Below are 27,496 nucleotides of genomic sequence, written 5' to 3' on the forward strand. Positions count from 1 at the left end.
TTTATATTAAGGGGGTGCTGATGCCATAAGGCCCCATTATAAAGTAAATGACTGTTTCTACCTTGTGACTGAAGGGATTTGCTTCAAATTTTTTACCATTATTCTACAACCACATGATAATGAAAATTGTCTTGTGGGGAAACTGAGAAATTCAACCTCTTAAGTTCATTTGTTTTGCAGATGAAAAAAAATCATGATGTCACTTTTCAAAATTATGCAAAATTAAAAGTTGCACAGAAGTGATTTTCCCAAAGACAAAATAAAGATATATAGTTATACTACACTCTTAATTGAATTTGGTTGTCTTTTTGGAGAAATAAGCATTTAGTTTTGAGAAAAGAGCAAAACAAAAAAATGTTTGGACTTTCAAAAATCCTGAGAAACATTTCTTTTAGCAATATTTCCAGATATGTTTGTTTATACTTAAAACAGTCCAAAAGTGTACAGTATAACTCAACCTTGATCCTATCCAGGATCATTCATAGACATTTTTTACATTTTTTACAATTTGTCATTCACAGTGCCAAACAAGCAAACAAAATTTTCCATGAACCAATCTTAAAACTTTTTTTTTTTTTAGCAATAACATTTCTAGATATGTTTATTTAGACATAAAACAGTTGACAACTGTTAATAGCTAAAACTCGATAATTCCTCCAAAACAGTGTACAGTATAACTTACTTGATCCTATCCTGAATTATTCATACAGACATTTTTTACACCATTTGTGGTTCACAGTGTCATACAGCGGTGAAAAAAATTCTCAATAAACCAATCTAAAAAACCTCCAGGATATGTTTATTAGACATAAAACAACTAAAAACTTAATAAATAAAATTTGATAATGCCACGAAATTCGGCGGTCAGCACACCCCTTAAGTTTGGTACAGCTCAGTTATGACACACAGGAAATTGGTAACTTTTGAAAATGATCTGTTGAGAATGATATAAAGTGGTAGGGTAAAGTAACCAATGGGAGAACAACAGAAGTAAGCGGACTAGAATGTCCCGATCAATATGTGACACCATCCAGACAAATATGGATAGGAACACAGATGTAGGAAGAGACAGCAAAGAGTAACAGTTGATGGAATAGTAATTACAGGAACTTAATCTTCAATGTTCCTCAGGGTAGTTTTCTAAATGTATTACTTGTATATTGTCCATCCACAGTATGTGGTTAAGAGTTTGTTGCTTATTCTGATAACGCTACTTTCTTTATATTGATGTGTTAAACCATACCACACTTGAAAAGAATGATTGTGGGCAGAGAGGATCTAAGACATTGGATCCCCTACCCCATATCTTTTCATTAACATATTTCTTAACTACTGTATATGCAACTTATTTAAAAGGCTACATGAGGTTCTTGATTGCAGATTCACTTTTGAGGAACATATGGCCTTTTATTTCAACCGTATGAAACACTGGTATACTGCAATGTTTATTCTTTTAATCTGCCATGTTCTGAATATTGTTCTCCTATTTGGTATTCAGCAGCCAACTTATATCTCAATTGGACAGTTCTATTAAAATTATCATGCTTGGTACTTGTTCTGCATGCCATAAAACTTTTCAAAATTCGTACCATCTTTTGTATTAATTTCTTCCCTGGCTATATCATCCACCACATAAAACTATGCATGCAGTCAATTTTAAGTCTTCCCTTTTCTTGTGAGGTTCAGTAACACATAGTTTTCTATAAGTTTTTTATCCATGCTGTGACCAAACTGAGGAGCGATCTTTCTATTCATGTAGTTGAATCACTGAACTTCAAGAGTCCAAACCAGGTGTAAATGCTTTCTGCTGAAATGCTTTTTGCTGAGCAAACAGGCCTTACAGTTTGTTAATTTTCTTATTTTTAATGCTTATTCAGTTTCTTTTTCTGTATTGGACTTCTTTCACTATCTGACTTGTAAGCTTGTAGCTTGGTTTAATAATAATAATAATAATACTAATACATAAAGCTTCATGATGAAATTAATTATTTAGATGCTTACCTACTATTAAACATAGGTATATCATCGTGCCAGTAGGTGCAGTCAGCATTCAAATTAAACAAGAAATATAGATGTTCTCTACTAGGTGCGTCTTGGATATTTTAGTTCTCGTCAGAATTCTTCTTGACAACCCAACAAGTTGTCAGGAAGCTGGGCAGGTTGTACTATAACAGTAGGTAAGTATCCAAGTAATATTATAAAAACTTACATTATTTGGGAAGAATCTTACTGCTAAAAGATAACTGATTCCCACATTAAGAAAGGGATGGTAGGTTAGTGCAGCTAGAAAAGAATAAACTCAGCCAAGAAAACAAAGTTTCTTACATAAAACTCACAGCATTCTTACCTGATCTGTGATCCTTTCTAGATAGTACCACCGTCAGAGGATGGATCCCTCCCAGTGAGTAAAGCTCTCAAGTATAACAAGGTAAGAGCAGCCTTACAGAGGAAGCCACCCCTACAAAATCGGTGTCAATGACACCCCTGTGCCTGGATCTACCAAATGATAGTCAAAAGGTAAATGGTAGTCTCCTTACAAATAATGTACCTTCATGCTCCCCCACACTCAATAATGGGCCTTAAAGAACTACAAAGATGCTCTTTAATCTGGTTGAGGAAAAAACTGTACCCACGGACTAAGGAGGCATCCAAGTGGCAAGTCAACAATTTCAGCTAACTTCCGGGAAAGCAATACTTTCAAAGTGATATAAAAGCACAATTGCCCTCTTCTTATGTACAATATTGAAAAATGCATGCAATGTCTTTCTGGGAGCATCCAAGATGGTGTAATAAGTCAAAAACTCCCAAGATTTCTCTAAATTCCCAACCTTTTCCAGCACCACAAACTCTCTACACTGCACCAGGAGTGGGCAAACGTGCTACAGGAAACCTCAGCATAAGACAAAATCTCAGTAATATAAAAAAAAAGATACTTGAATAAACTTTCTGCCTCAGCATTGGAAAAAAGAACTTTGCTGGTATCAAGAGCTTGCCTTTTTAAGGGTCCAAACAGGCAAAAGAGACTGCACCTTAAACTTAAGAAGGATTCCACATCAGAATCATACAAGGCAGCCTTATGTGGCCTCATAAAGGAAGCCAGACAAGTATTAGTGTTCTTGAATGAGGCCTTATGTGCCAGAATATAAGAAAACTCGAAATGTGCCCTAAACAAAGAGAAAAGCGTACGTATCTTCACGAACTACATGGGTGCCAATGTATCAAGAGCTACCAAGACCTAGTCTTTAGGTCTCCATCTCCTTAACTAAATAAGGATAAAAAGGCAGACTGATCGACTAGTTACCAAAACAGAGAAGACACTCTACATTGATTCCTCATCTGCCAGGAAGCAGAAAATAACTCCTCAAACAAAACTACAAATGACATGGGAGGGGAGGCAACAGGAAGCACACCCTCTCGCTGCATCACACTTGAAGAACCTAAGGGTGGCTGTGAAATTGATGATGTAAAACAGGCGGAAAGAGAGATTACGAGGGGAAAAGGGAGTGGAAGGAACAAAATGAGACTCAGATACAGAAACAAATGAGATAGTTTAACAACTAATTGAACAATATTATTACTGGAACTGAAACAAATAACAGAAATAGTTTTAACATTACAGTTATTGTTATTCTGTCTTACAAAGACAACATCAATACCTGGTGCAATGACTTATGCTTTCCAAAATGATGCTTTGGCAAGCAAGCCAAAAGCCTACCTGATTGACATACATAACAGAATGGTATCACAGGGCACCAAAGAACCTTGTCCTGTGAACCAACCCAGCTCCCTAGCAGTGGATTCTTCCAACTGTTGCAAAGCAGTCCTAAGCTCACACTACATACAAGCGAGGCCAATGACAACTTTCCTCTCAAAGGGGACCATGAAAAGAGTGCACACTATGGGAAGATGTGGATTGGTTACCCAAAACAAAGTCAATCAAACCCTTAACCCTTAAACGCCTACTGGACATATCATACGTCGACTAAAATTGTCTGTTGGGTGCCAAGTGGATGTACCGTACGTCGACTACAAAAAATTTCAACCTTCGGTCAACTTTGACTCGACCGAAATGGTCGAAAAACGCAATTGTAAGCTAAAACTCTTACATTCTAGTAATATTCAATCATGTACCTTCATTTTGCAACAAATTGGAAGTCTCTAGCACAATATTTCGATTTATGGTGAATTTTGAAAAAACTTTTTTCTTACGCCAGCATGGTAACTTTCGGCGAAAATTTCAGAAATTCTTTCGTCATTTTGTCGTAATTTTTGCACTGTTCTATATTAGCCGTTACATAAAGTTTTATATATGAAAATGTGCACAATTTCATGTACAATACAACAGAAAATAACTCATGGTTGTAGCTTTTATCAGTTTTGAAATATTTTCATATAAATCACGATAACTGCCAAAATTTCAACCTTCGGTCAATTTTGACTTCGACCGAAATGGTCAAAAACGCAATTGTAAGCTAAAACTCTTACATTCTAGTAATATTCAATCATTTACCTTCATTTTGCAACCAATTGGAAGTCTCTAGCACAATATTTCGATTTATGGTGAATTTTTTAAAAAAACTTTTTCCTTACGTCCGCGCCAGAAATTCTTTAGTCACGTTGTCGTAATGTTTGCACTGTTTTATATTAGTCGTTACATAAAGTTTTATATATGGAAATGTGCACAATTTCATGTAGAATACAACAGAAAATAACTCATGGTTGTAGCTTTTATCAGTTTTGAAATATTTTCATATAAATCACAATAACTGCCAAAATTTCAACCTTCGGTCAACTTTAACTCGACTGAAATGGTAAAAAAACGCAATTATAAGCTAAAACTCTTACATTCTAGTAATATTCAATCATTTACCTTCATTTTGCAACAAAGTGGAAGTCTCTAGCACAATATTTCGATTTATGGTGAATTTCTGAAAAAAAAAACTTTTTCCTTACGTCTGCGCCGTAACTCGCCGAACATCTCAGAAATTCTTTATCACGTTGTCGTAATGTTTGCATCGTTTTACATTAGTCGTTACATAAACTTTTATATATGAAAATGTGCACAATTTCATGTAAAATACAACAGAAAATAGCTCATGGTTGTAGCTTTTATCACTTTTGAAATATTTTCACATAAATCACGATAACTGCCAAAATTTCAACCTTCGGTCAACTTTAACTCGAAAGAAATGGTAAAAAAACGCAATTGTAAGCTAAAACTCTTACATTCTAGTAATATTCAATCGTTTACCTTCATTTTGCAATAAATTGGAAGTCTCTAGCACAATATTTCGATTTATGGTGAAATTTTGAAAAAAACATTTTCCTTACGTCTGCGCTGTAACTCGGCCGAACATCTCAGAAATTCTTTCGTCTCGTTGTCGTAATATTTGCACCATTTTAAATTAGTCATTACATAAAGTTTTATATATGAAAATGTGTGCAACTTCATGTACAATACAACAGAAAATAACTCATGGTTGTAGCTTATATCAGTTTTGAAATATTTTCATATAAATCACGATAAATAGAAAAAATTCGACTTTCGGTCAACTTTAACTCGACCGAAATGGTCGAAAACTGCAATTGTCAGCTAAAACACTTACAGTCTAGTAATATTCAATCAATTAGCTTCATTTTTCAACAAACGGGAAGTCTCTAGCACAATATTTCAATTTATGGTGAATTTTTGAAAAAAACATTTTTTTACGTCCGAAATTACAATTCATGCATCATTTTGTGATAATATTTTCTCTGTGTTGCTTTGATCGTTTTACAATTTGTTATATACCAAAATCATTGCAATTTAGTGTACAATACAACTAAATAAAATTAGCTCATTAGCTTTAACCGTTGTGCTTACAGCACGATTTGTATACAATTATATGAGTTTTTTCTTTTCGCTGTTATATATTCCAATATTTATATATGATAATGATATTTTTTTTCATTTCTGATGGTTGCATACTAAACTTCAGGCAATGACAAAAAAAAGGTGAACTCTTAATCTTAAAAACTAAGCGTGCTGTGATTTTTTGAAAAAAACTTTTTTTCCGCTTCGGCGCTAACTCACCGAAAGCCGTCAGCATATGGGAGACGTTTTTGTAAATAGAGGCTCGGCGTTTAAGGGTTAATAGATTCCAGAATAAAACTAACATCCTGTTCTAACTTTAGAATGTGCTTTTACTAAACCGAAAGGGAAGCAGAAGGGGGAGATGAGATTGTAGACTCAGGTCTAGGCAGAGGAGAAGTTGATGAAAGTGTAGGGGATGGAGAAGGGTAATTGTGAGAGACAAATTATTTGACTGCTCTTCTTATATAGAAGGAATTTATTCATAAATTCATGTGACCACTCCCTCCACTCTTCACACCTATAGTTGACATCATATTCCTGATCCCAACAACTGGCACAAACTGTGTGCCTACCTTACTCTATAGAATACAGTGCTTATCTAATTCTATTTAATACAAGCTGGTAATGTAGAAAAAATTCTTGCAAAAACCCACTGTTTTTGTTCCTACTGTCAGTCAAAGACATCCTCAGCAAACAAACCAGAAAAAGTCACAATCTTGTGAAAAAACAGCTAACAGCCAAACTAGCTAAAGCACTGAGAACTACAATGAATGGTGACAAGAATTCTAATGAGAACTCAACAATCAATACACAACTGCTGGAGAAGAGGTGAACTAAAGTCATATGGTTCAGCCAAGTGATATTTATTTTTAATGCCAACCACACTGCCAGTGGAAAGATGTATCTATCTCTAACTATAGGTAAGAGTCATTCCACATAAACAGTAATAATATTACTAAAACTTTGCTTACATACAGGCAATTTACATAATAAAAATGCCATTAAGTTACAAGGTTTACAGGAAGTTAAAAGCAAAAGCTGCCAGTAAGTTACAAGGTTCAAAGTAAGTACCTGTACAAAGAAGCAACAGCAGTCGAATGTACTGTAATTGGGAACAAATGAATTGGTTCCAGCTACACTGCAGAGGCAATGTAGCTAACCAAAAGCAACATGCCTTTGATAACTGCCTCGACGGCAGTATTATTCTAAAGTTATCTTTGGTCAGACCACTGACTGTCATATAACCACATAGCTTGGAGCCAATAGAAAGGAAGCCTGATAACTTTGCCTCCAATCAAATTATTATAAATTCTTTTCACCAGAAAGTGGTTAGCTTACAAACAGGAATGATTTTAACAGATGAAAAAATACAAACTCTTCCATAAAAATGAATCTACTTACCTTGTTAAGTGTGTCTGCTACTTTCTTCCACAATGATATGAATAGTGGAGGAGCAAGAATGTCTCTGAGAGCATGTAAATGTCTTGCCAACACCTCTAGTAATGGACATATACTTGGGCTGGGTTCATTAATTTTATTGTTTTGCAGAGCCTTTGGATTTGTAGTATAAAACCATTTATCCTTGCGGTATGGCTGACTTCGTGCTCTTACTTCACTAAATACATAATTGCTGAGGGTCCTTATCATTTCTCCTTCAATGTGACTGTAAAGTTCAACAGTTGAGTCAAACACTGATCCTGACACTTCCGCTAACTGGGAGACCGATGGGGCTTCAGCATTAGTATTCAATGATTCAAGAGCATCCTGAAAGCAAAAGACAAATACACTCAAAAATGAACCTTAAAGTTGTTATTTTATTTCACTTTTGGCTTCAGTGACAATTTTATAAACATACAGTACTTGGTTTTAAGACATCACTTTCTACATTACTTATATATCTATGGTTCTTGTGTAATCTGACCGAAGTCCAATGAATGCAATCAAGTAGTAATGATGCTAATGTTTTCAAAGTATTTTCAACTTTGACCATCCTTTATATCAAGCAAAGCATATCATACATATCTACTTCTACACATTCTGACATTTTTATCTTTGATGCTAATACTTTTCTACCTTTGGGCAATTTTATGTGGTAAAAAAATTATATACTGTGAAATAAGTATACATACTGTAACAACATTACATTCCCCGAAAAATGGAGAGAAACTTGAGTAATACTTCAAATTACCACAAACTATGTCTCTACTGTCACGATTCTGTCTGATCCTAAACTGTAAACATGTCTTATATGAATGAATGGAAGGAAAGAAACTACATACAATATCTGAATTATTGCTCATATTACCGCATTACCTTTTAATTACTTTTGTGTAATTTTTAAAATTTTTTTTTTAATGTTTTAGAGTTCCATAGTTTTTACAATTTCAAATTTTCTTTATTTCAGCATTGCCTTCAAACTTTATTCTGAAGTCCATTTTTAAAGTTTTACTTATATTTCTCTGAAATTTCATCACTTGTAACTGTGGATGGATAAGTTGGGTAGGTGTATTTCAATCATGTGGATAAGGGAAGAAATGGAATTGCACACTTTCCAGAGACCTTGGACACCAACAGCTAAGTAACCATTCTTGAGGAGAGCAGTGGATGTAAATGAATGCCCCTCTTACCTGACGTGCTAGAATTTCTGGAGAAATGGAACTGTTCATCAGAGAGAGATCCTGCTGAATGAAGGAGAATGAAGAAGGATCATCATGAGATACAGATGCTCGAGTTTTTTCATAACCAGCAATAGCAGCGGCAGTTTGGTCTTGAATTTTGTTGAAACACTCATGATAATACTGCATCTCCACAAAAAACTGTCAAGGATAAAAATTATTTGGCCATCAAATTTAGAGAATTAACAACTCCCTAGACTACCAGCAATCATAATATCAAATTTAAAGAATTATTAACTCCCTAGACTACCAGCAATCATAATATCAAATTTAAAGAATTAACAACTCTCTAAACTATCTGCAATCATGACAAAAACTAACATATAAATTGCAGTTTAACATTCTGAGAGACTGCAGAGGTTCAAAACTTGTCTGTTGTAAAATACAGTAAACATATTTCTGATTACTCTTTATATTCTTAAGAGATCATTTTATTTTACTGACTGCTGTAAATTCTTTTTCATGACTGAGTGCTGCTTTTGTTATTATTCTGAAGCCAAATAACTATACTTTTATGCTGCATCTAAGGGGAAAAAAAAACTGATATTCAAGATAATGTAAAATAAAGTACTAAATTATAATGTTTGAGGAAATATCTGAAATTTGGCAAATATTACTATGCAAACAAAATGAAATCAAATTAAAAAAAAAAGGCAAAGCAAAAAATCAAGAGAATTGGCAAGTAAGGAGAAAAGAGAAAAGCTTATTGTTGAGGTTAAAAGGACAAGACAGTTTATACTTCAAAAGCAGAGGAGGACGAAGTTGACAGAGCTACTATGAATACATGTGGGACTAGGTTGAGAACCAGGTTGATTAAATGGCTTTATAGGTTGAGAACCAGGTTGATTACATGGCTTTATATAATGCTCTACCTCCACTACAACACCAAGTCACATCTCTGTTAGTTTTTTATATGACTTGTGGCAAGAATAGTAAAAAATTACAAAAGTAAGGACTATGTTGGACAACATAAAAAAATTACCCAGCAAACTGTCTGCTTATGTGAATTTCTTTAAGGGGAGCGCCAACGCCATATGGCCCCATTATGAAGTAAATGACTGTTTCTGCCTTACGATTGAAGGGATTTGCTTCAAACTTTTACCAGTTACTCTACAGCTAATAATGAAAATTCCCTCTTGGGGAAATTTAGAATTTTGACCTCTTATGTTTATTTGTTTTGCAGTTGAAAAAATCATGACGTCACTTTTCAAAAATAATTTGCAAAATTAAAAGTTGCACGGAAAAGTGATTTTCCCGAAAAACAAAATATGTATAGTTATACTACACACTGTAAAAGTTTCACTGAATTTGGTTCAATCTTCTTGGAGAAATAAGCATTTAGCTTTGAAAAAAAAGTAAGTTTGAAAAGTAAGTTTGAGAAACCAGCAAAACAAAAAGTTTTAGGACTTTCAAAAATCCTGAGAGAATTGGGGACATCTTGAGCAAGTTATCCCTATATCATTATAACCCGTTTTCTCTGACGCATCCTGTAGAGAGAATGGGATATTTTAGTGAGTGACAATTGTTTTTTAATAAATTTTTTTTACAATCTGTCGTTCACAATGCCATACAAGCAATGAACAAAATTGTCCATGAACCAATCTAAACATTTTTCTTAGCAATAACATTTCAAGATATGTTTATTTACACATAAAACAGTCCAAAGCAGTGTATAACTCAACCTGATCCTATCCAGGATCATTCATATTCATAGAATTTTTTACCGTTTTTTACAATTTGTCATTCACAGTGCCATAAAACAATGAACAAAATTGTCCATGAACCAATCTAAACTTTTTTTTTTTTGGCAATAACATTTCTAGACATGTGTATTTACACATTAAACAGTCCAAAACAGTGTATAACTTACTTGATCCTATCCTGAATTATACAGACATTTTTTACAAGTCTTTTTTACAATTTGTGGTTCACAGTGCCATACAAGCAAGGAACAAAATTGTCAATAAACCAATCTAAAATTTTTTTTTTAGCATCATCACTTCAGGATAGGTTTATTTAGACATAAAACAGTTGAAAACTGTTAATAACTAAAATTCGATGCTTCATCGAAATTTGGCAGTCAGTACACCCGTTAAATAAGGCTATACATGTACTCTTCAGCATCATGCAAGTCAAAATAAACTTACTGGAAGCTCAACATCATCAAAGTCAAAATAAACTTACTGGAAGATCTCCCCAATCATTTAAAGTTGCTATGATATGGTGCACAGTGTTGAGGATTGCCGGATAATGGGATGTGAGAGGATCTTGTGTTTCACTCTTCATAACTTGTAGTACTCGAACACGAAAATCATCTAACAGCTCTAATTGAAGCTCCAAGAACTGTAATCTGTGAAACAATATGACCTGTTTTTATCCTGTATATTATTATTAATATCTTGGAAAGGTTAATGTCTAAACTGCTTTCATGTGGCACATTGCAGTACCTTGTATACCTCCAGTTTCAATGATTTTTGCCTTTCACTTTGACCTGGTTCCCTTGACCTATTCTTACCCTGTTACCCAAATCCTTCAATTTTATCTTTCTCTGAATTTTACTCATCAATTAAGAATGACGGTCTTATTAAGAGCCTTCTCTTTTCTTCCCCTCTCACCTCCTTTTAATTCACTAGCAAGTAGAGATACATTGGTACTAAGTTCCTAATGCTAAACCATTAACAGAAATACCCATTAAGTTACAAAACAAAAAAACACAATGTACTTTCACTGAACAACAAGAAAGTATAAAATACAATTTTACACTGAATACGTTCTTCTGGAACTTGCGTACGTGCATCATACAGTACACAACTACCTTGTCCAAGAAGTCAGTTAATCCCAAGTCAGATTATATTATAATCCTTATAAAAATTGCTGACATTACAATCATGCAGAGAGGCAAACCACAAATATCAACAACTTTAGGAGTATATATCCTGAAAAATTATCTTCAATACCTTAACAGAAAAAATCAAATGATTTAAAAAGACACTGATTTCAGATCTACAAACAGTATACATTAAATTACTTTCAGTTGCAATAACTACTGAAAAATTACTTTTAGTTGCTTCTTAACTCACCTGTGCCCTGGCTGAGGCAGCCTCTTATAACGATCAGTAATTCCTTGTAAAAGCAGAATTAGTTGCTCACCACAATGTGCAGCTTCACCACTCTCCAATGATAACCAAGCACCCTGATCAGACACCAATTCATCCATTAGTTCCAATGCAACTGCAAAGACAAGAGATTCATATTTTCATGGGAATTAAAAAACCAATTCATAGTTATCCCTCTCTACGTTCCATTTACCTACCATTAAATGGGTCAGAATCAAACTGCACCATCACACTAATGGTCAACATTATTATTCCTTAAGTTAGCTTTGGGACAATGTATATATGCCGCTGCAGATACAGATACATGCATAATATATTAAAGGGACATTCTCTGTTAAATCAACCAAAATTTTTTGAAATTAACACCCTCATCTCTCAGATTTTGATAAAATTTGGTTAAAGGGAAATCATAGGCCCTGTATCCATTTCTGAAATTTTGAGACCAATCTGACAAATGGTTCAAAAGATATAACCTCGGGAAATTTGAGGTCACATATTTTCACCAACCCATAGTTAGTTAGTTATAAATGATTTGTTTAACCAGACCTCTGAACTCTTTTAGGGTTCTTCTCGGGCTGGGAAAAAAAAGGGGGGGAAAGAGTACATAAAAACTTAAGTGGTTAAATAAATAAATAAATAATAAAAAAAGGGGGGGAATTAAAAAAAAAAAAAAAAATCAAGGGAAAAAAAATGGAGGGAAAAAAGGGGGAAGATTATATTTTACTTATAACTTGGTTAACCCTTAAACGACGAGCCTCTATTTACAAAAACGTCTCCCGTATGCCAGCGGCGTTCGGGAGTTAGCGCCGAAGAGGAAAAAAAGTTTTTTAAAAAAATCACTGCACGCTTAGTTTTTAAGATTAATAGTTCATTTTTGGCTAATTTTTTTGTCATTGCCTGAAGTTTAGTATGCAACCATCAGAAATGAAAAAAAATTATCATTATCATATATAAATATTGAAATATTTTTTCATATATAATTTTATACAAATCGCGCTGTGAGCAAAACGGTTAAAGCTAACGGGTTATTTTTTTTTCTTTGTATTGTACACTAAATTGCAATGATTTTGGTATACAACAAATTGTAAAACGATCAAAGCAACACAGAGAAAATATTATCACAAAGTGATGCATGAATTCGTAACGCGCGGACGTAAAAAAATGTTTTTTTCAAAAATTCACCATAAATTGAAATATTGCGCTAGAGACTTCCTGTTTGTTGAAAAATAAAGCTAATTATTGAATATTACTAAACTGTAAGTGTTTTAGCTTACAATTGCAGTTTTCGACCATTTCGGTCGAGTTAAAGTTGACCAAAAGTCGAATTTTTTCTATTTATCATGATTTATATGAAAATATTTCAAAACTGATAAAAGCTACAACCATGAGTTATTTTCTGTTGTATTGTACATGAAATTGCGCACATTTTCATATATAAAAGTTTATGTAACGACTAATATAAAACGGTGCAAACATTACGACAACGTGACGAAAGAATTTCTGAGATGTTTGGCTGAGTTACCGTGCAGACGTAAGGAAAATGTTTTTTTCAAAAATTCACCATAAATTGAAATATTGTGCTAGAGACTTCCAATTTATTGCAAAATGAAGGTAAATGATTGAATATTACTAGAATGTTAGAGTTTTAGCTTACAATTGCGTTTTTCGACCATTTCGGTCAAGTTAAAGTTGACCGAAGGTTGAAATTTTGTCAGTTATCGTGATTTATGTGAACATATTTCAAAACTGATAAAAGCTACAACCATGAGCTATTTTCTGTTGTATTCTACATGAAATTGCGCACATTTTCATATATAAAGTTTATGTAACGACTAATGTAAAACGATGCAAACATTATGACAACGTGATTTAAAGAATTTCTGAGATGTTCGGCTGAGTTACCGCAGCGCGAGGTAAGGAAAAAGTTTTTTTTTTTTCAGAAATTCACCATAAATCGAAATATTGTGCTAGAGACTTCCAGTTTGTTGCAAAATGAAGGTACATGATTGAATATTACTAGAATGTAAGAGTTTTAGCTTATAATTGTGTTTTTTTACCATTTCGGTCGAGTTAAAGTTGACCGAAGCTTGAAATTTTGGCAGTTATCACGATTTATATGAAAATATTTCAAAACTGATAAAAGCTACAACCATGAGTTATTTTCTGTTGTGTTCTACATGAAATTGTGCACATTTCCATATATAAAACTTTATGTAACGACTAATATAAAACGGTGCAAACATTACGACAACGTGACGAAAGAATTTCTGGCGCGGACGTAAGGAAAAGTTTTGTTTAAAAAATTCACCATAAATCGAAATATTGTGCTAGAGACCTCCAATTTGTTGCAAAATGAAGGTAAATGATTGAATATTACTAGAATGTAAGAGTTTTAGCTTACAATTGCGTTTTTTGACCATTTCGGTCGAGTCAAAGTTGACCGAAGGTTGAAATGTTGGCAGTTATCGTGGTTTATATGAAAATATTTCCAAACTGATAAAAGCTACAACCATGGGTTGTATTTTGCTGTACTTTACATGAAACTGCGCACATTTTCATATATAAAGCTTTATGTAACGGCTAATATAAAACTGCAAAAATTATGACAAAATGACGAAAGAATTTCTGAAATTTTAGGCAGAGTTACCGCGCGGGCGTAAGGAAAAAGTTTTTTTCAAAAATTCACCATAAATCGAAATATTGTGCTAGAGACTTCCAATTTGTTGCAAAATGAAGGTACATGATTGAATATTACTAGAATGTAAGAGTTTTAGCTTACAATTGCATTTTTTTACTATTTCAGTCAAGTCAAATTTGACTGAAGGTTGAAATTTTTTGTAGTCGACGTACGGTACGTCCACTTGGCACCCAACAGACAATTTTAGTCGACGTATGATACGGGTTTTAAAACTCTAGGTTGAAAAATAAAAATGTTATACAAAAAATAAAATTTGAGGTCACAATTTGACCTCCAGGGTATCAAATGAGAAATTTTTTTATAGATGTAAAAAATGAAGGAAAGGGCATTAGCTATTAGAATCAGCAAAAAAAAGTTTGTGTATGTTAGTATTTTTCATGAAACTAACCTGTAAATGAACACCATATTCATAAGTCGGGCGTCAATGAACTACCTATTTTTTCACTTATGCTCATATTTTGACATATAGATTTTTTTTATAGATATATAAACAAAGACAGGGTTCTTAGCTATGAGAAACAATCATAAAAAGCAAAGTGTACAGTATGTTGGTAAGCTATGAGAAACAATTAACAGTGTTGTTAAACAACCTGTTGAAACAAGTTGCTACTTGTCTAATTTCAGCATCCTTGTCCAAAGGTTAGTACAGTTGCAGCCATATAACTGGGTGGCTGGTGGGTATGGTGCTCTGATCCTCAGAGACTATCAAGGCTCAAAACATTAAGTGTACATAGCTATATTTTCTAAAAATTTATGTTATTTAATTGATATTCCTGTATTCATATCTTTACAGATTACATCACAATGGTTCGACATTTGAAATACTGCCAGGATCCAATTAAAAAACACAAAAAATACATAACAATTAATCTTAGAAGAGTGACAGATACACTTGCTGAAAAATGTGATGGTAGACTGAAAAAAGACTCATTGTTGTGTGTGAACTGTTGGAAAATTATAATGAGAAACCCCACTATACTTAGTACCACTGAAAACATATCTAATCAAGATTCAAGTGAATCATGTACTACTGACAGTGATTTGAGTAACTTCTCCAATTAAAGATGTGAAAAATGACAGTGATTGCTTCATAGCGGAAAATCCTTCAACCTCACTTGAACCAGTTCTTGCACTCCTAGACCATACACCAATTACGAAAAGTAAGTACTAAGTCAACAATATAACATATTTAATACTAGCCTATATCTGTTTGAACTACTATATCAACAATTATATTGAATTTATGGTAGCTACTGTATATACAGTACAACATATATAATTTGCAAGCTTTTACTTTGAAACGTTAAATCTTTAATATTACTATTGAGTTGACACAAAATGCAAGCTGAGCTACATCCAATTCTTTAGATATATTCAAGTGTGTGAAGTCTCTCTTTCTATTGTTTTCAGAAGGGCTGTCATCAAGCCACAAAAAGTGCAAGGCTCATGGTAAGCTATTATCTGCTCAGAAATCCCTGAAAAAGTCTGGAACTCAGTTATGGTGTTGAAATTCTTGATAACGAAAATAATAGTGCAGAACCTGAAACTCAATCTGAAAAACATCTGAACAAATTAATGAATGAATTGAAACAGTCATTCATTCATGGAGAGCAAATGTCACAATCACAAACTACAAATATTGACACTCTCACCATAGACAATTGATAAAACAGCTAGCTTCTTTCAAACTACAATATACATGGTAAAAAAAAAGCCGTTTACAGAAATCAGAACGTGGAATCCTTCCAAAAGTTCCAACAATGAGCAGGAAAAGTAATAACCGAAGAGAACAAAGATATAGTTAGAAGATTCTATGAGTCAGACGATGTTAGTCGTATGTGTCCTGGACAAAAGGACTGCATTAAAGTTATCAGTGCTGAAGGTCCAAAAGCGAATGATCCTTGGAAATTTAAGAGAGATTTTTAAACTATACAAAAATGATGAAAAGAATACCAACGTTGGATTTTCCACATTTGCAAAATTATGGCCATCATATTGTGTGCTTGCTGGTAGTGGTGGGACTCATTCTGTCTGTGTCTGCACTTATCATCAAAATCCAAAATTACAGCTAGCTGCATTGGGAGAAAGAGGTCTTTCTTACAAGGATCTTCTGGATTACAGTGTCTGCAGCACAGAGAGAGAGATTTGCATGGTGCAACTTTGCAATGATTGCCCAGGGGAAGAGGGTGTCCTGAATTTTCTCGAGTTGCTTGACAGTGTGAAATCAGCTCCAAATAAAGTAACTTACAAGCAATGGGTGACTGTTGACTGTTGTACACTGGTTGATAAGGTGGAACCACTTCATGAATACTTATCATCCCTAAGCATGAAAATCTGTCGGTTGGTTCGTCATCACTTTGTTGCTCAGCAACAATCCCAGTACTATAAGCAGTTGAAGGAATCGTTACCACCTGAGAGCAAGGTAGTTGTAGTAGGGGATTTCTCTAAGAATTATTCTTTTATTGTCAGGATGCTGCCCAAGGTTTTCACTGGGACAATTCACAGTGTACAGTTCACCCTTTTGTCATCTATTACAGATCATCTGTAGACCAGGAACTTAGCCATTTTAGTGTGTTTCTATCTGCATCACTAAAACACAACACTATAATGGTTTACACATTCATAATGAAGCTTATGACTTATGTTAAATTCAGATGCCCACAATTAAAGAAGGTGCACTATTTCTCAGATGGATGTGCTGGCCAATATAAGAACAGATATTAATTAACAAACCTCTGTTACCATGAAGAGGATTTTGGTCTGGCTTGTGAGTGGTATTTCTTTGCTACATCCCATGGAAAAAATGCCTGTGATGGGATTGGAGGGACAGTAAAAAGAGCTACTGCTTGTGCCAGCTTGCAGAGAACTACTGACAGGCAAATTCTTACAACAGAACACATGTTTCAGTTTTGTGAAGAAAACTTAAGCAAGATCAAATTTTTCTATGTTACTACAGCAGAATTGAAAGAGGCAGAAAAGAAGTTGGACCATCACTTTAAGGAAAGTAGGGCCATTCCTGGAACTCAGAAATATCACAGATTTGTTCCCCTGGACAAGGCAGAGCTGACGGTGTATCCCATCTCAAGTGGCATTGGAGAAAAGAAAAGAATAAAGAAAGGTCACATTTCTAATGAACCTACAGTACTTGGTAACCCAAAGTGTATCAAACCAAGAGAGTATGTTGGTTGCATTTACAACAAGGAAGTTTGGTATGGAATTGTGGAGGAATACTGTGAAGAGTTTGATGATTTCACAGTGAACTTTCTACACCCTTCTGGGTCATCAGGAGCAAGTGCATATTATTATCCATCAAACAAGGATTCATGTGCTGTGCCAGGACATCATATATTAACTGTAATGAGTTGTCCTAGCCTAAGAGGAGGCAGCAGAATTCAATACATTTTTCCAAAAAAAGAAATTGATGAAAGCACTGCAAATGCAAAACTTGTGTTGGCTAGCACATGAATCCATAAAGTAAATGTTGTTCTTTGTTATAACTATTATTTCCAGTGCAGATTAACAGTAATATAAGTTTTATTTCTTATATTCTTAGTGTTTGCCAAGCTCAAATTTATATCTAAGGACTAAGATATTACAATTCCTGGAATATATAAGCAATTTATAAACTTGGTTTACTTAGGTGACATGAAAAGTACCAACAATGATTTTTTATTGTTTTGTTCACTTGTCAGTTAGTTACATAAAAAGTACCAACATTACCAAACATTTTTATGATTGTTCCTCATAGCTAAGAACCCTATCTTTGCTTTTATATCTATAAAAAAAAATCTATGTCAAAATATGAGCTAAGTGTGGAAAAATAGATAGAACTGACGCCTGACTTATGAATATGGTGTTCACTTATAGGTTAGTTTCATGAAAAATACTTACATACGCAAACTTTTTTTTGCTGATTCTAATAGCTAATGACCTTTCCTTCATTTTTTACATCTATAAAAAAAATGTCTCATTTCATACCCTGGAAGCCAAATTGTGTTTTTTGTATAACTTTTTTATTTTTTAACCTAGAGTTTTAAAACCTATATTTTTGAATTTCTTGGTTCTTTCTGATTCTAAATACATATACATTTATACAATTCTGATAATTATTAACAAAGTTATGGGTTGGTGAAAATATGTGACCTCACACGTGACCTCAAATTTCCCGAGGTCCTATCTTTTGAACCGTTTGTCAGATTGGTCTAAAAATTTCAGAAATGGATTCAGGGCCTATGATTTCCCTATAAACCAAATTTCAGCAAAATCTGAGAGATGAGGGTGTAAAGCACTGGTTGATCTGACAGAGAAAGCCCCTAAAATGTTATTTTCATGATAAAATTAATTTTCATATATACTTACCAAGTAATTACATAGCTATAGGTTTCTAACCACGGCAGCCTAAATTAAAAAATCACAGTAGTGCTTCAACAGTTTAGTGTAGGTGACAAGCCCCGCCCACTAATGGGAGTACTGGAAATGACTTATCAGATAGCCTCATTGTGTTTGTGCCCTTATGTCCATTTGAGGGGAGGAGGGTGGGCTCTGACTCTGTAATTACTTGCTAAGTATATATGAAACTTGATTTTATCACGAAAATAATATTTTCATATAAGTAACTCACCAAGAAATTTACATAGCTGAATCCACATTGATAGGAGGTGGGATACATGGAAATATTCTACTCCAAACCATTAAGTAATGGTAATGACTTTGAAATAGAAAAGTTGCTAGCACTGATACAATGCTTGTCATTTCCTTACACGGTAAGGAAGTTACTGCAGGTAAATACTGCCTCTGGTTGTTGCTCATCTTAACCTGTAGTGGCCCAGCGGTTGAGCCGTGGGTCACATCTACTTAAGTGGGGGTCTTGCAGTTGGGGCTAGGCCTGATCGCTGACAAGACATACATAAGTGCCCTTGCCCTGGGTGCAGTACCAGAATAAAATAACCAGTAACGCTTTCACCCATACTGAAAACACCAAAACCCATCCACTGAGACTGGTGGGTACTCAGGTATACTATACCCCCTGGCTCCTGAAAATTCAACACCCTACTTCAAGGTGAAGAGATAGTATGAGAAAAAGAGGGAGTCCTATACTTTCTCCCGATACCATGCCAGCTGCTGAAAATGGCCCCAAGTTACTGCAATTTTCAAACACTGCTGCAACTTCTTTCAACTACTGGGACACTATGATTGGTTTGGACTTCCAGCAGGCCGACTTCAGAATGGAAGTGAGGGACATATGTACCTGAAAGCTAATAAGGTAGAGACTACCCTGATGTCATGAGCTTTCACTTTAAAAAAGACAAAATGTCCTTCTGAATCTGAGAGTGCGCCTCAGAAATTACGTCTCTGATGAAGAAGGATAAAGAGTTCTTAGCCAGAGGGCAAGACTTGTTCTTGACAGAGCACCAGAGGTTAATGGATGGTCCTCTGATCTTCTCGGTCCTGCTCAGGTAATATGTTAAAGCCCTAGTAAGACAAAGAACTCTCTCTTCTTCCTCAGAGTCTAGGTATCCGTTAAGGCTTTAATGGAGAAAGAACAGGGCCAGGATTTGGAGGGGTCCTCTGTCTTGGCTAAAAATCCAAGAGTAAAGTAGCAAACTGTGTCTTCTTATGAAAACCTACCCTTTATCGATGGCTTAGTACTCGCTAATATGTTAGCAGTAGCCAAGGCCTCGAGGAAGAGAGTCTTCCAAGTAAGGTGTCTCCGAGAAAAGGAAAGAAGGGGCTCAAAGAGGGACCTGTCAGCCACTTCAACACTACGTCCAGGTTCCAGGAGACTGGATCTTCCTTACTTGTTTAAACGTATCAAAGGACTTGACGAGGTCATCAAGATCTGGGATTGACACAAGATTCAGGACCTCTGTGTTTAAACACTGAGCTAAACACAGCGAGATACCTGTTAATGGTGGAGGACAAGAGATTCCTAGAGCTCCTCGGATAAAGAGGGAAATCCGCAATTTGGGTCACAGACATCTCAGAAGAAGAGACGTTGAGTCTGAGACATCAGCTTTGGAAAATTGCCCACGTAGCCTGGAAGACACGGCTAGGAAATCGACACCTGCATCTCGCAATAGCCTCTGCAGCAAGTCTTGAAAACCCTTATGCTCTGACAAGCTTGCAGACAGTCTGAAGCCTGTCAGGGCAAGGGAGGACAACCCTTTGGTATCTCATAAATAGAGTTGACACGGTTTTTAGGGGAAGGAGTCTCAGAAAGTCCACCCACAACTGTAGCAGGTCCTGGAACCATTCTTTCAAAGCCCAGGACGGGGCTATGACAGTCATAAAGTTGCAATTAGCCCAAAACTTGTTCAGCAATTCCCTGACCATGTTGAAGGGCAGAATGGCGTAGTGGTCCAGATGGAGCCAATCTTGCAGTATGGCCTCTGTTGTCCATGCTACAGGATCCGGGGCTGGAGAACAAAAGAGAGGAAGGCTATGGTTCTTTGGGGTGGCAAACAGGTCCAATGTCGGCCTGCCCCTAAATATCGCAGATTCCAATAGGCTAGGAGATCCAAGGTCCACTCAGTGGGAAGGACCTAATTTTTCGGCGGCTCAGTTCATCTGCCAGAAAATTTAGTTTGCCCTGAAAAAATCAAGTGACTAGACTCACTCGATTTGATCTGTCCACAGTAGAAGGTCTCTTGCTGTCTGGCTGAGAGAGAGAAAACGAGTGAGTGCTGCCTTGCTTTTGTATGTTTGTTAGGACTGTGGCAGTGTCTGAATGAACTACCAGTGTCTTGTTGTGAACTAGGGTTGAGAAGCACCGAAGCCCTAAGTGAACTGCTTTCAGCTCTTTGACACTGATGTAAAGGTTCTGTTCTTCTGAGGACTCCCCAACCTAGAACCGAGAAGTCTGAATAGAAGTCTAAGTCTGGGCTCAGAGGATGAAGGGTTTGCCTTCCGAAAATCCACATTCGGACTGCCATCTCCGGGTTTATGGAAAACACGTAGGTGTCTGGCAGTTTCCCTGTCCCAGTTGTCCTTGAGGAAGAATTGCAAAACTTTCATAAGAAGTTTGCCTAACTTGATGAAAAGTCTTGATGGACAACAGAGTCCCCAGTAGGCTCATCCACTGATGGGCCAAGCGAGACAAAGGGACTGGGAGCTTGTGGGCCTCCTGAAGGCAGCTAGTAAACAAAATGGCCCGAATAGTCCGAGAGCTGAGACTCATCCCCAAATAGAGGAACTCTTGTGACAGGGCCAACTGGGACTTATAAAGATAGATGATAATTTCCAGTTCCTGAGAGAGATGTTCAGTTTTCTTTTTCCTTTGAAGGGGGATTGAAGAGGCAAGCCATCCAGATATAGACTGATGTTTATGCCTATAAACATGCAGTCATTTGCTAAAGGAGTGAGGACTGGTGAGGTGCCAAAGAGAGGCCAAAACAAAGAGCCCAAAACTAGAAGATTCAGCTGGCACTGGCTGCTTGGGAGCTGGTCCCAAGCGCTTGGGCGGTACCGGGCACTCGTGTGGAGCCAGGTGTTCTGAGAGGAGACAGGTGTTTAGACGCTGACATGGGGCGCCTAAGATAGTGTCCTGGAAGATGAACCTGAAGATACTTCCTGGGATCCGGATGGATGGGGAAGTGGAAGCATGTGTCCTGCATATCTAAGGTTATCATCCAGTCACCCTGGTGAATGGATGAAAGGACTGAATAGTTCGTCTCCATCTGAACTTCATCTGCTGGACAAAGAGAATGAAGGAGCTTACGCTGGGGGCTGGTCTCCAAACCCCGATAATTTGGGGACCACAAACAGATGGTAGTAGATGAGTTGATGTCCTTGACTTCTTCTATGGCTCTCTTTCGAAGGAGAGATGAAACCTCCTCTGAAAGGACCAAACGTACTTTTCCCAAGCCTCATGAGTAGGCTGTCAAAACAATGGGAGAAGGGACTAAAGGGGGGGGGTTCTCCATGAATGGAATGGATTAGCCCTCCCTCAGAACCTTAACAATCCACTGTTCTGTCATTCTGATACTCCACTTCTCCTGAAACTAAGAAGACTGGCCCCCACTTGTGCACGGACTACTTCTTCCTCATTCTTAAGCAAGGACTTGAGCTCCTCTTGATAGTTCTGGCCGAGAAGGGAGTTGCTGGAGAGGAGAAACTGTCTTAGGAACAAACACGGACAAATCCTTGGGGTTATTTGGAAGAATGCGCCAAAAGATCCCAAGTTGACTTCTACTGGAGATTCAACTTCTGGGCCTGAGGGAGCACCAAAAATTCTTTTCTTCAAAACCCCAAAAAAGAAAAGAGCCGCAAGTTCAAGAGAGCCATCCCTAAAGGTCTTGTCTGCAAGAGAAAGGACTCCTAGCCAGTCTGAGGCGAAGTCTCCAACTAAATCGTGCATTGTTCAAGCTTCTTGGCTAGCGCTCTCACCTTCCAGTCCAAGGAACTGAAAGCTACAAACCACTCAAAGAGGTCTTTGACAAGGAGGTCCAGTTCTGTTGATGAAAAAATGTAATTCTTGCCGACGAAAACGCCGAGCATCGGGAAGGAGCTTCCCTAGTGGCACAGTAAAGACACCTCCTACAGATTAAGCACGATGGAGGAAAGGCGAAGAAAGTGCTACTTTGCTCCCTCTTAGCAGAAAACCAAACTTCAATATCCTTGAGTGCCTTCCTAAAAGACAAGTACCATTGTGGGGAGCCTAGGTCTGTCATCTGGATGGCTCCTCGTCAGGAAGGTCTAGGTAGGTGAGACTGGGGCTAGCTGAAACCAAAAAAGGGATGGAAAGCTCACCAGCCAATATTGAAGGAGAGCTGCATAGACTAGGAGACCCATAGTCAGAAACGGGCGGTTGGCGCTCCGAGCAGTAGATTGATACTGAAGAGTTGGCACTGGGTGCTAGGGAGCTGGTGCTGGGTGCTCAGGAGCTGGCGCCGGGCGCTCAAGAGCTGACGCCAGGTGCTCAGAAGTGGGTGACAGGCACTAGGAAACTGGCGCCGAGCACTTGGGAGCTGGCGTCTGGCACTCGTGAGGAGATGGGCATTTGAAAGAAGGCAATGGTGCCTAAGTGGGATCGTTGGGTGCTTGGGAGCCAAATACTGCTGCAGGAAGATTGAGGACTGCATCTGGCTCCTTAAACTGCTAACTGGGTGGCAAAGAGCAGCCCACATCGCCTGCATGCCTCTTCAATGGACGAAACGGGCTGGAGTCTTGCGAGTCAGATGACAACTGGAGCACATCCAAGACGCCTTTCCAGCGGCTGTCTGTCAAAACCTGGGATATACATGCAACAAGTTCGACTGAGGGGGCAGCAACCCATGGGCAAACCCCATCGGCCTCCCATGGACTTCCGGCATGTCTTCTCCCAGGTTCCGGGGAGCAGGACAGAGACCTTTGTCTATGAGAACCAGCAGGACGAGAAGCCACCTCCTCCACTTATAAAACTATCTCCTGTCGAGACGCCTTTCCAGTGGCTGTCTGCTGATACCTGGGAACACGCAACATGTTCAACTGAGGGGGCAGCTACCCGTCGGCCAATCCCATCAGCCTCCATTGGACTTTCAGTATGTCTTCTCTCAGGTTCAGGGGGCAGGACAGTGACCTTGGTCTAGGAGAGCCAACGGGATGAGTAGCCACTTCCTCCGCTTGCACAACACTTGTCACTTTCCGGGAAGTGGTGCCGTCTGAATATGTTTTCCCATAAACACCTTCAGTAATGCACCTAACTTGCCACTGCATCACTAGTAAGTTAATTATCTTGTCAAAACTAGACTCTAGACTGGCAATGGCATCAGGTTCGGAAGCGAGGGAGCCAGGCATAGGAGTAGATGGTTAAAAGTAGGAGGGCTAGTAGCAGGAGAAAAATTAGGAAGATGGGAAGAAGGAATAGCAGAGATATCTTCTAACCTATGCTAGGGGAGAATTCTAGGCTAAGGGAAGCTTGTTTCTCGGCTCTAGAGGCCGCTTCCTTTTCTATCCCTCTCTAACTTGTTCATCATTACATTTAGCACCAGTTTACTCCCCACTATATTTCTGCCCACTACATATTTAGAGTTGATTAACCCTTAAACGCCGATTGGATGTATCATACGTCGACTAAAATTGTCTGTTGGGTGCCGAGTGGACGTACCGTACGTCGACTACAAAAAATTTCAACCTTCGGTCAACTTTGACTCGACCGAAATGGTCAAAAAATGCAATTGTAAGCTAAAACTCTTACATTCTAGTAATATTCAATCATGTACCTTCATTTTGCAACAAATTTGAAGTCTCTAGCACAATATTTCGATTTATGGTGAATTTTTGAAAAAACTTTTTCCTTACGCCCATGTGATAACTTTCGGCGAAAATTTCAGAAATTCTTTCGTCATTTTGTCGTAAGTTTTGCACTGTTTTATATTAGCCGTTACATAAAGTTTTATATATGAAAATGTGCGCAATTTCATGTAAAATACAGCAACATACAACCCATGGTTGTAGCTTTTATCAGTTTGGAAATATTTTCATATAAACCACGATAACTGCCAACATTTCAACCTTCGGTCAACTTTGACTCGACCGAAATGGTAAAAAAACTCAATTGTAAGCTAAAACTCTTACATTCTAGTAATATTCAAACATTTACCTTCATTTTGCAACAAATTGGAAGTCTCTAGCAAAATATTTCGATTTATGGTGAATTTTTGAAAAAACTTTTTCCTTACATCCGCGCCAGAAATTCTTTAAATCACGTTGGCGTAATGTTTGCACCGTTTTATATTAGTCGTTACATAAAGTTTTATATATGGAAATGTGCGCAATTTCATGTAGAATACAACTTAAAATAACTCATGGTTGTAGCTTTTATCAGTTTTGAAATATTTTCATATAAATCACGATAACTGCCAAAATTTCAACCTTTGGTCAACTTTAACTCGACCGAAATGGTAAAAAAATGCAGTTATAAGCTAAAACTCTTACATTCTAGTAATATTCAATCATGTACCTTCATTTTGCAACAAACTGGAAGTCTCTAGCACAATATTTCGATTTATGGTGAATTTCTGAAAAAAAAAACTTTTCCTTACGCTCTGCGCGCGTAACTCGGCCGATCATCTCAGAAATTCTTTCGTCACGTTGTCGTAATGTTTGCATCGTTTTACATTAGTCGTTACATAAACTTTTATATATGAAAATGTGTGCAATTTCATGTAGAATACAACAGAAAATAGCTCATGATTGTAGCTTTTATCACTTTTGAAATATTTTCACATAAATCACGATAACTGCCAAAATTTCAACCTTCGGTCAACTTTAACTCGACCGAAATGGTCAAAAAACGCAATTGTAAGCTAAAACTCTTACATTCTAGTAATATTCAAACATTTACCTTCATTTTGCAATAAATTGGAAGTCTCTACCACAATATTTCGATTTATGGTGAATTTTGAAAAAACATTTTCCTTACGTCCGCTGTAACTTGGCGAACATCTCAGAAATTCTTTAAATCACGTTGTCGTAATGTTTGCACCATTTTATATTAGTCGTTACATAAAGTTTTATATATGAAAATGTTCACAATTTCATGTACAATACAACAGAAAATAACTCATGGTTGTAGCTTTTATCAGTTTTGAAATATTTTCTTATAAATCACGATAAATAGAAAAAATTCTACTTTCAGTCAACTTTAACTCGACCGAAATGGTTGAAAACTGTAATTGTAAGCTAAAACACTTACAGTCTAGTAATATTCAATCAATTAGCTTCATTTTTCAACAAACGGGAAGTCTCTAGCACAATATTTCGATTTATGGTGAATTTTTGAAAAAAACATATTTTCTGAGCTCGTCCCTGTGTCAGCCAGTGAAATTCCTATTAAGCACGAATTTCTAGGTTTAGATATTGCTAAATATACCAGAGAAAAAAGCTATCAGGAATGCTGGGGTTACTACCCCCAGATCGAACATCTATTATGAAATAGACGTCGGTATAGATAAGGGTGAGTGATTGTTGTCACTGCCACAGGACTGCACTCTGTAGACATCCCAATGACAAAACCCCGGAACGTGAGGAGCCGATCTAACGCCCGCACTCACCTGCCCGCCAGCCGACGACCCCAGCGCCATCTGTATTCATTCCATTCTAGCACGTGTTTTCTTTAAGAAGGCTTTTTTCTTGTGCTGGTTTTTCGCCCAATTTTCCTTGAGTTGACCATGTCTTCAAGCAATTTCACCGTTATGAAGTTAAGTACCATCTTCTTGTGGGGTTTTATTATCAGTGAGGCTCTTATTGGCCCGTAAGTTAATATTTACAGGGTCATATATCGGGCGCTCCCCGGCGTTCGCCGCCTCCGCCATGATGACCTTGAGGTACACCCTTACAGCTTGTTTCTGCAGGGGTTTCTCTCGGTCGTTTACAATTTTATTCATGTTTCGTAATTCCCCTTCAAGAAGTTCCTTTTGGAGGCATTTATCTATGTCGGGCGGTTCCTGGTACCTTGATTAGCGTCATTCCTCACGGAGGCTTCCTCCACTTATTTTGGTTCTTACAGTTAATTCATAGCTTATACCAGGCTCTCGCGCGAGTAGATTCCCTCTCCAAGGTGGTGCTTTCTTTTGTCAGTTTCTCTGATTTGTAGTGTAATGGATGACATGGATAATTCGGATTTATTGTGGTCCGGGCTCGGCGTCAGGAGCAGCCGGTTGGCTGCCTACCTCCTGTTCGCCTCGCTCGGTTGGGCTATATGCTTAGCACAAGTTCTTATATTTTTGTATATTCGATCATATTACGTGTACTTATATGGTTATTGGTTAACTTTAGCGGTACTTATCAGAAATTGGGGATCCTAGCCTAGCCCTCTCGCTTCAATCGGTGGGTTAGGCTATTCAGGTTAGGCTTTGGCATTGTCTTAGCTCCCATCTCTCCCGACTATGTCGCTTGAGCGGGGGAGGGAGGGGTGGCTGGTCGAGGGAGTTCCTGTTTGTTGTTCCATCCGCCTTACCGCTCGTTTTCAGGTTTGCTAGGGCATCTGAAGCCCCCATCTCCTCCTCCCTCTAATGAGGGAGAGAGGAAAAATAAAAAGGGGGATCTTCTTTATGCATTGCCCTTCTGCCCTATGGGTCGGTTGTTGGTTGGACTGCATTACAGGAATTTTTCTCCCTTCCACCCCTCTTCCTCTCCTCTCTCTCCTCCCTTTTACTGTCTGGGCTGCGCCTTC

At 37.2% G+C, this 27,496-nt stretch overlaps 1 protein-coding gene and 1 long non-coding RNA gene across 2 annotated transcripts in view; one reads left to right on the forward strand and one right to left on the reverse strand.

The window, feature by feature from the left end:
- Rint1 (RAD50 interactor 1) overlaps window positions 1–27,496 on the reverse strand; it is a 150,639-nt gene that overhangs the window by 14,571 nt on the left and 108,572 nt on the right. Inside the window, exons 8-11 of the mRNA XM_067107067.1 lie at window positions 11,610–11,760; window positions 10,714–10,879; window positions 8,482–8,670; window positions 7,256–7,618 (exon numbers count right to left, since the gene is read on the reverse strand). Of these exons, the coding sequence (XP_066963168.1) occupies window positions 7,256–7,618; window positions 8,482–8,670; window positions 10,714–10,879; window positions 11,610–11,760 (869 nt within the window). The remainder of the gene's footprint in view (window positions 1–7,255; window positions 7,619–8,481; window positions 8,671–10,713; window positions 10,880–11,609; window positions 11,761–27,496) is intronic.
- LOC136840281 (uncharacterized) lies at window positions 14,924–17,761 on the forward strand. Its single transcript, XR_010853571.1, has 2 exons — window positions 14,924–15,503; window positions 15,754–17,761. It is a non-coding gene; the product is annotated as an uncharacterized lncRNA (long non-coding RNA).

The sequence above is a fragment of the Macrobrachium rosenbergii genome, chromosome 7 (assembly GCF_040412425.1).
Source record: "Macrobrachium rosenbergii isolate ZJJX-2024 chromosome 7, ASM4041242v1, whole genome shotgun sequence".
Lineage (NCBI taxonomy): Eukaryota > Metazoa > Arthropoda > Malacostraca > Decapoda > Palaemonidae > Macrobrachium > Macrobrachium rosenbergii.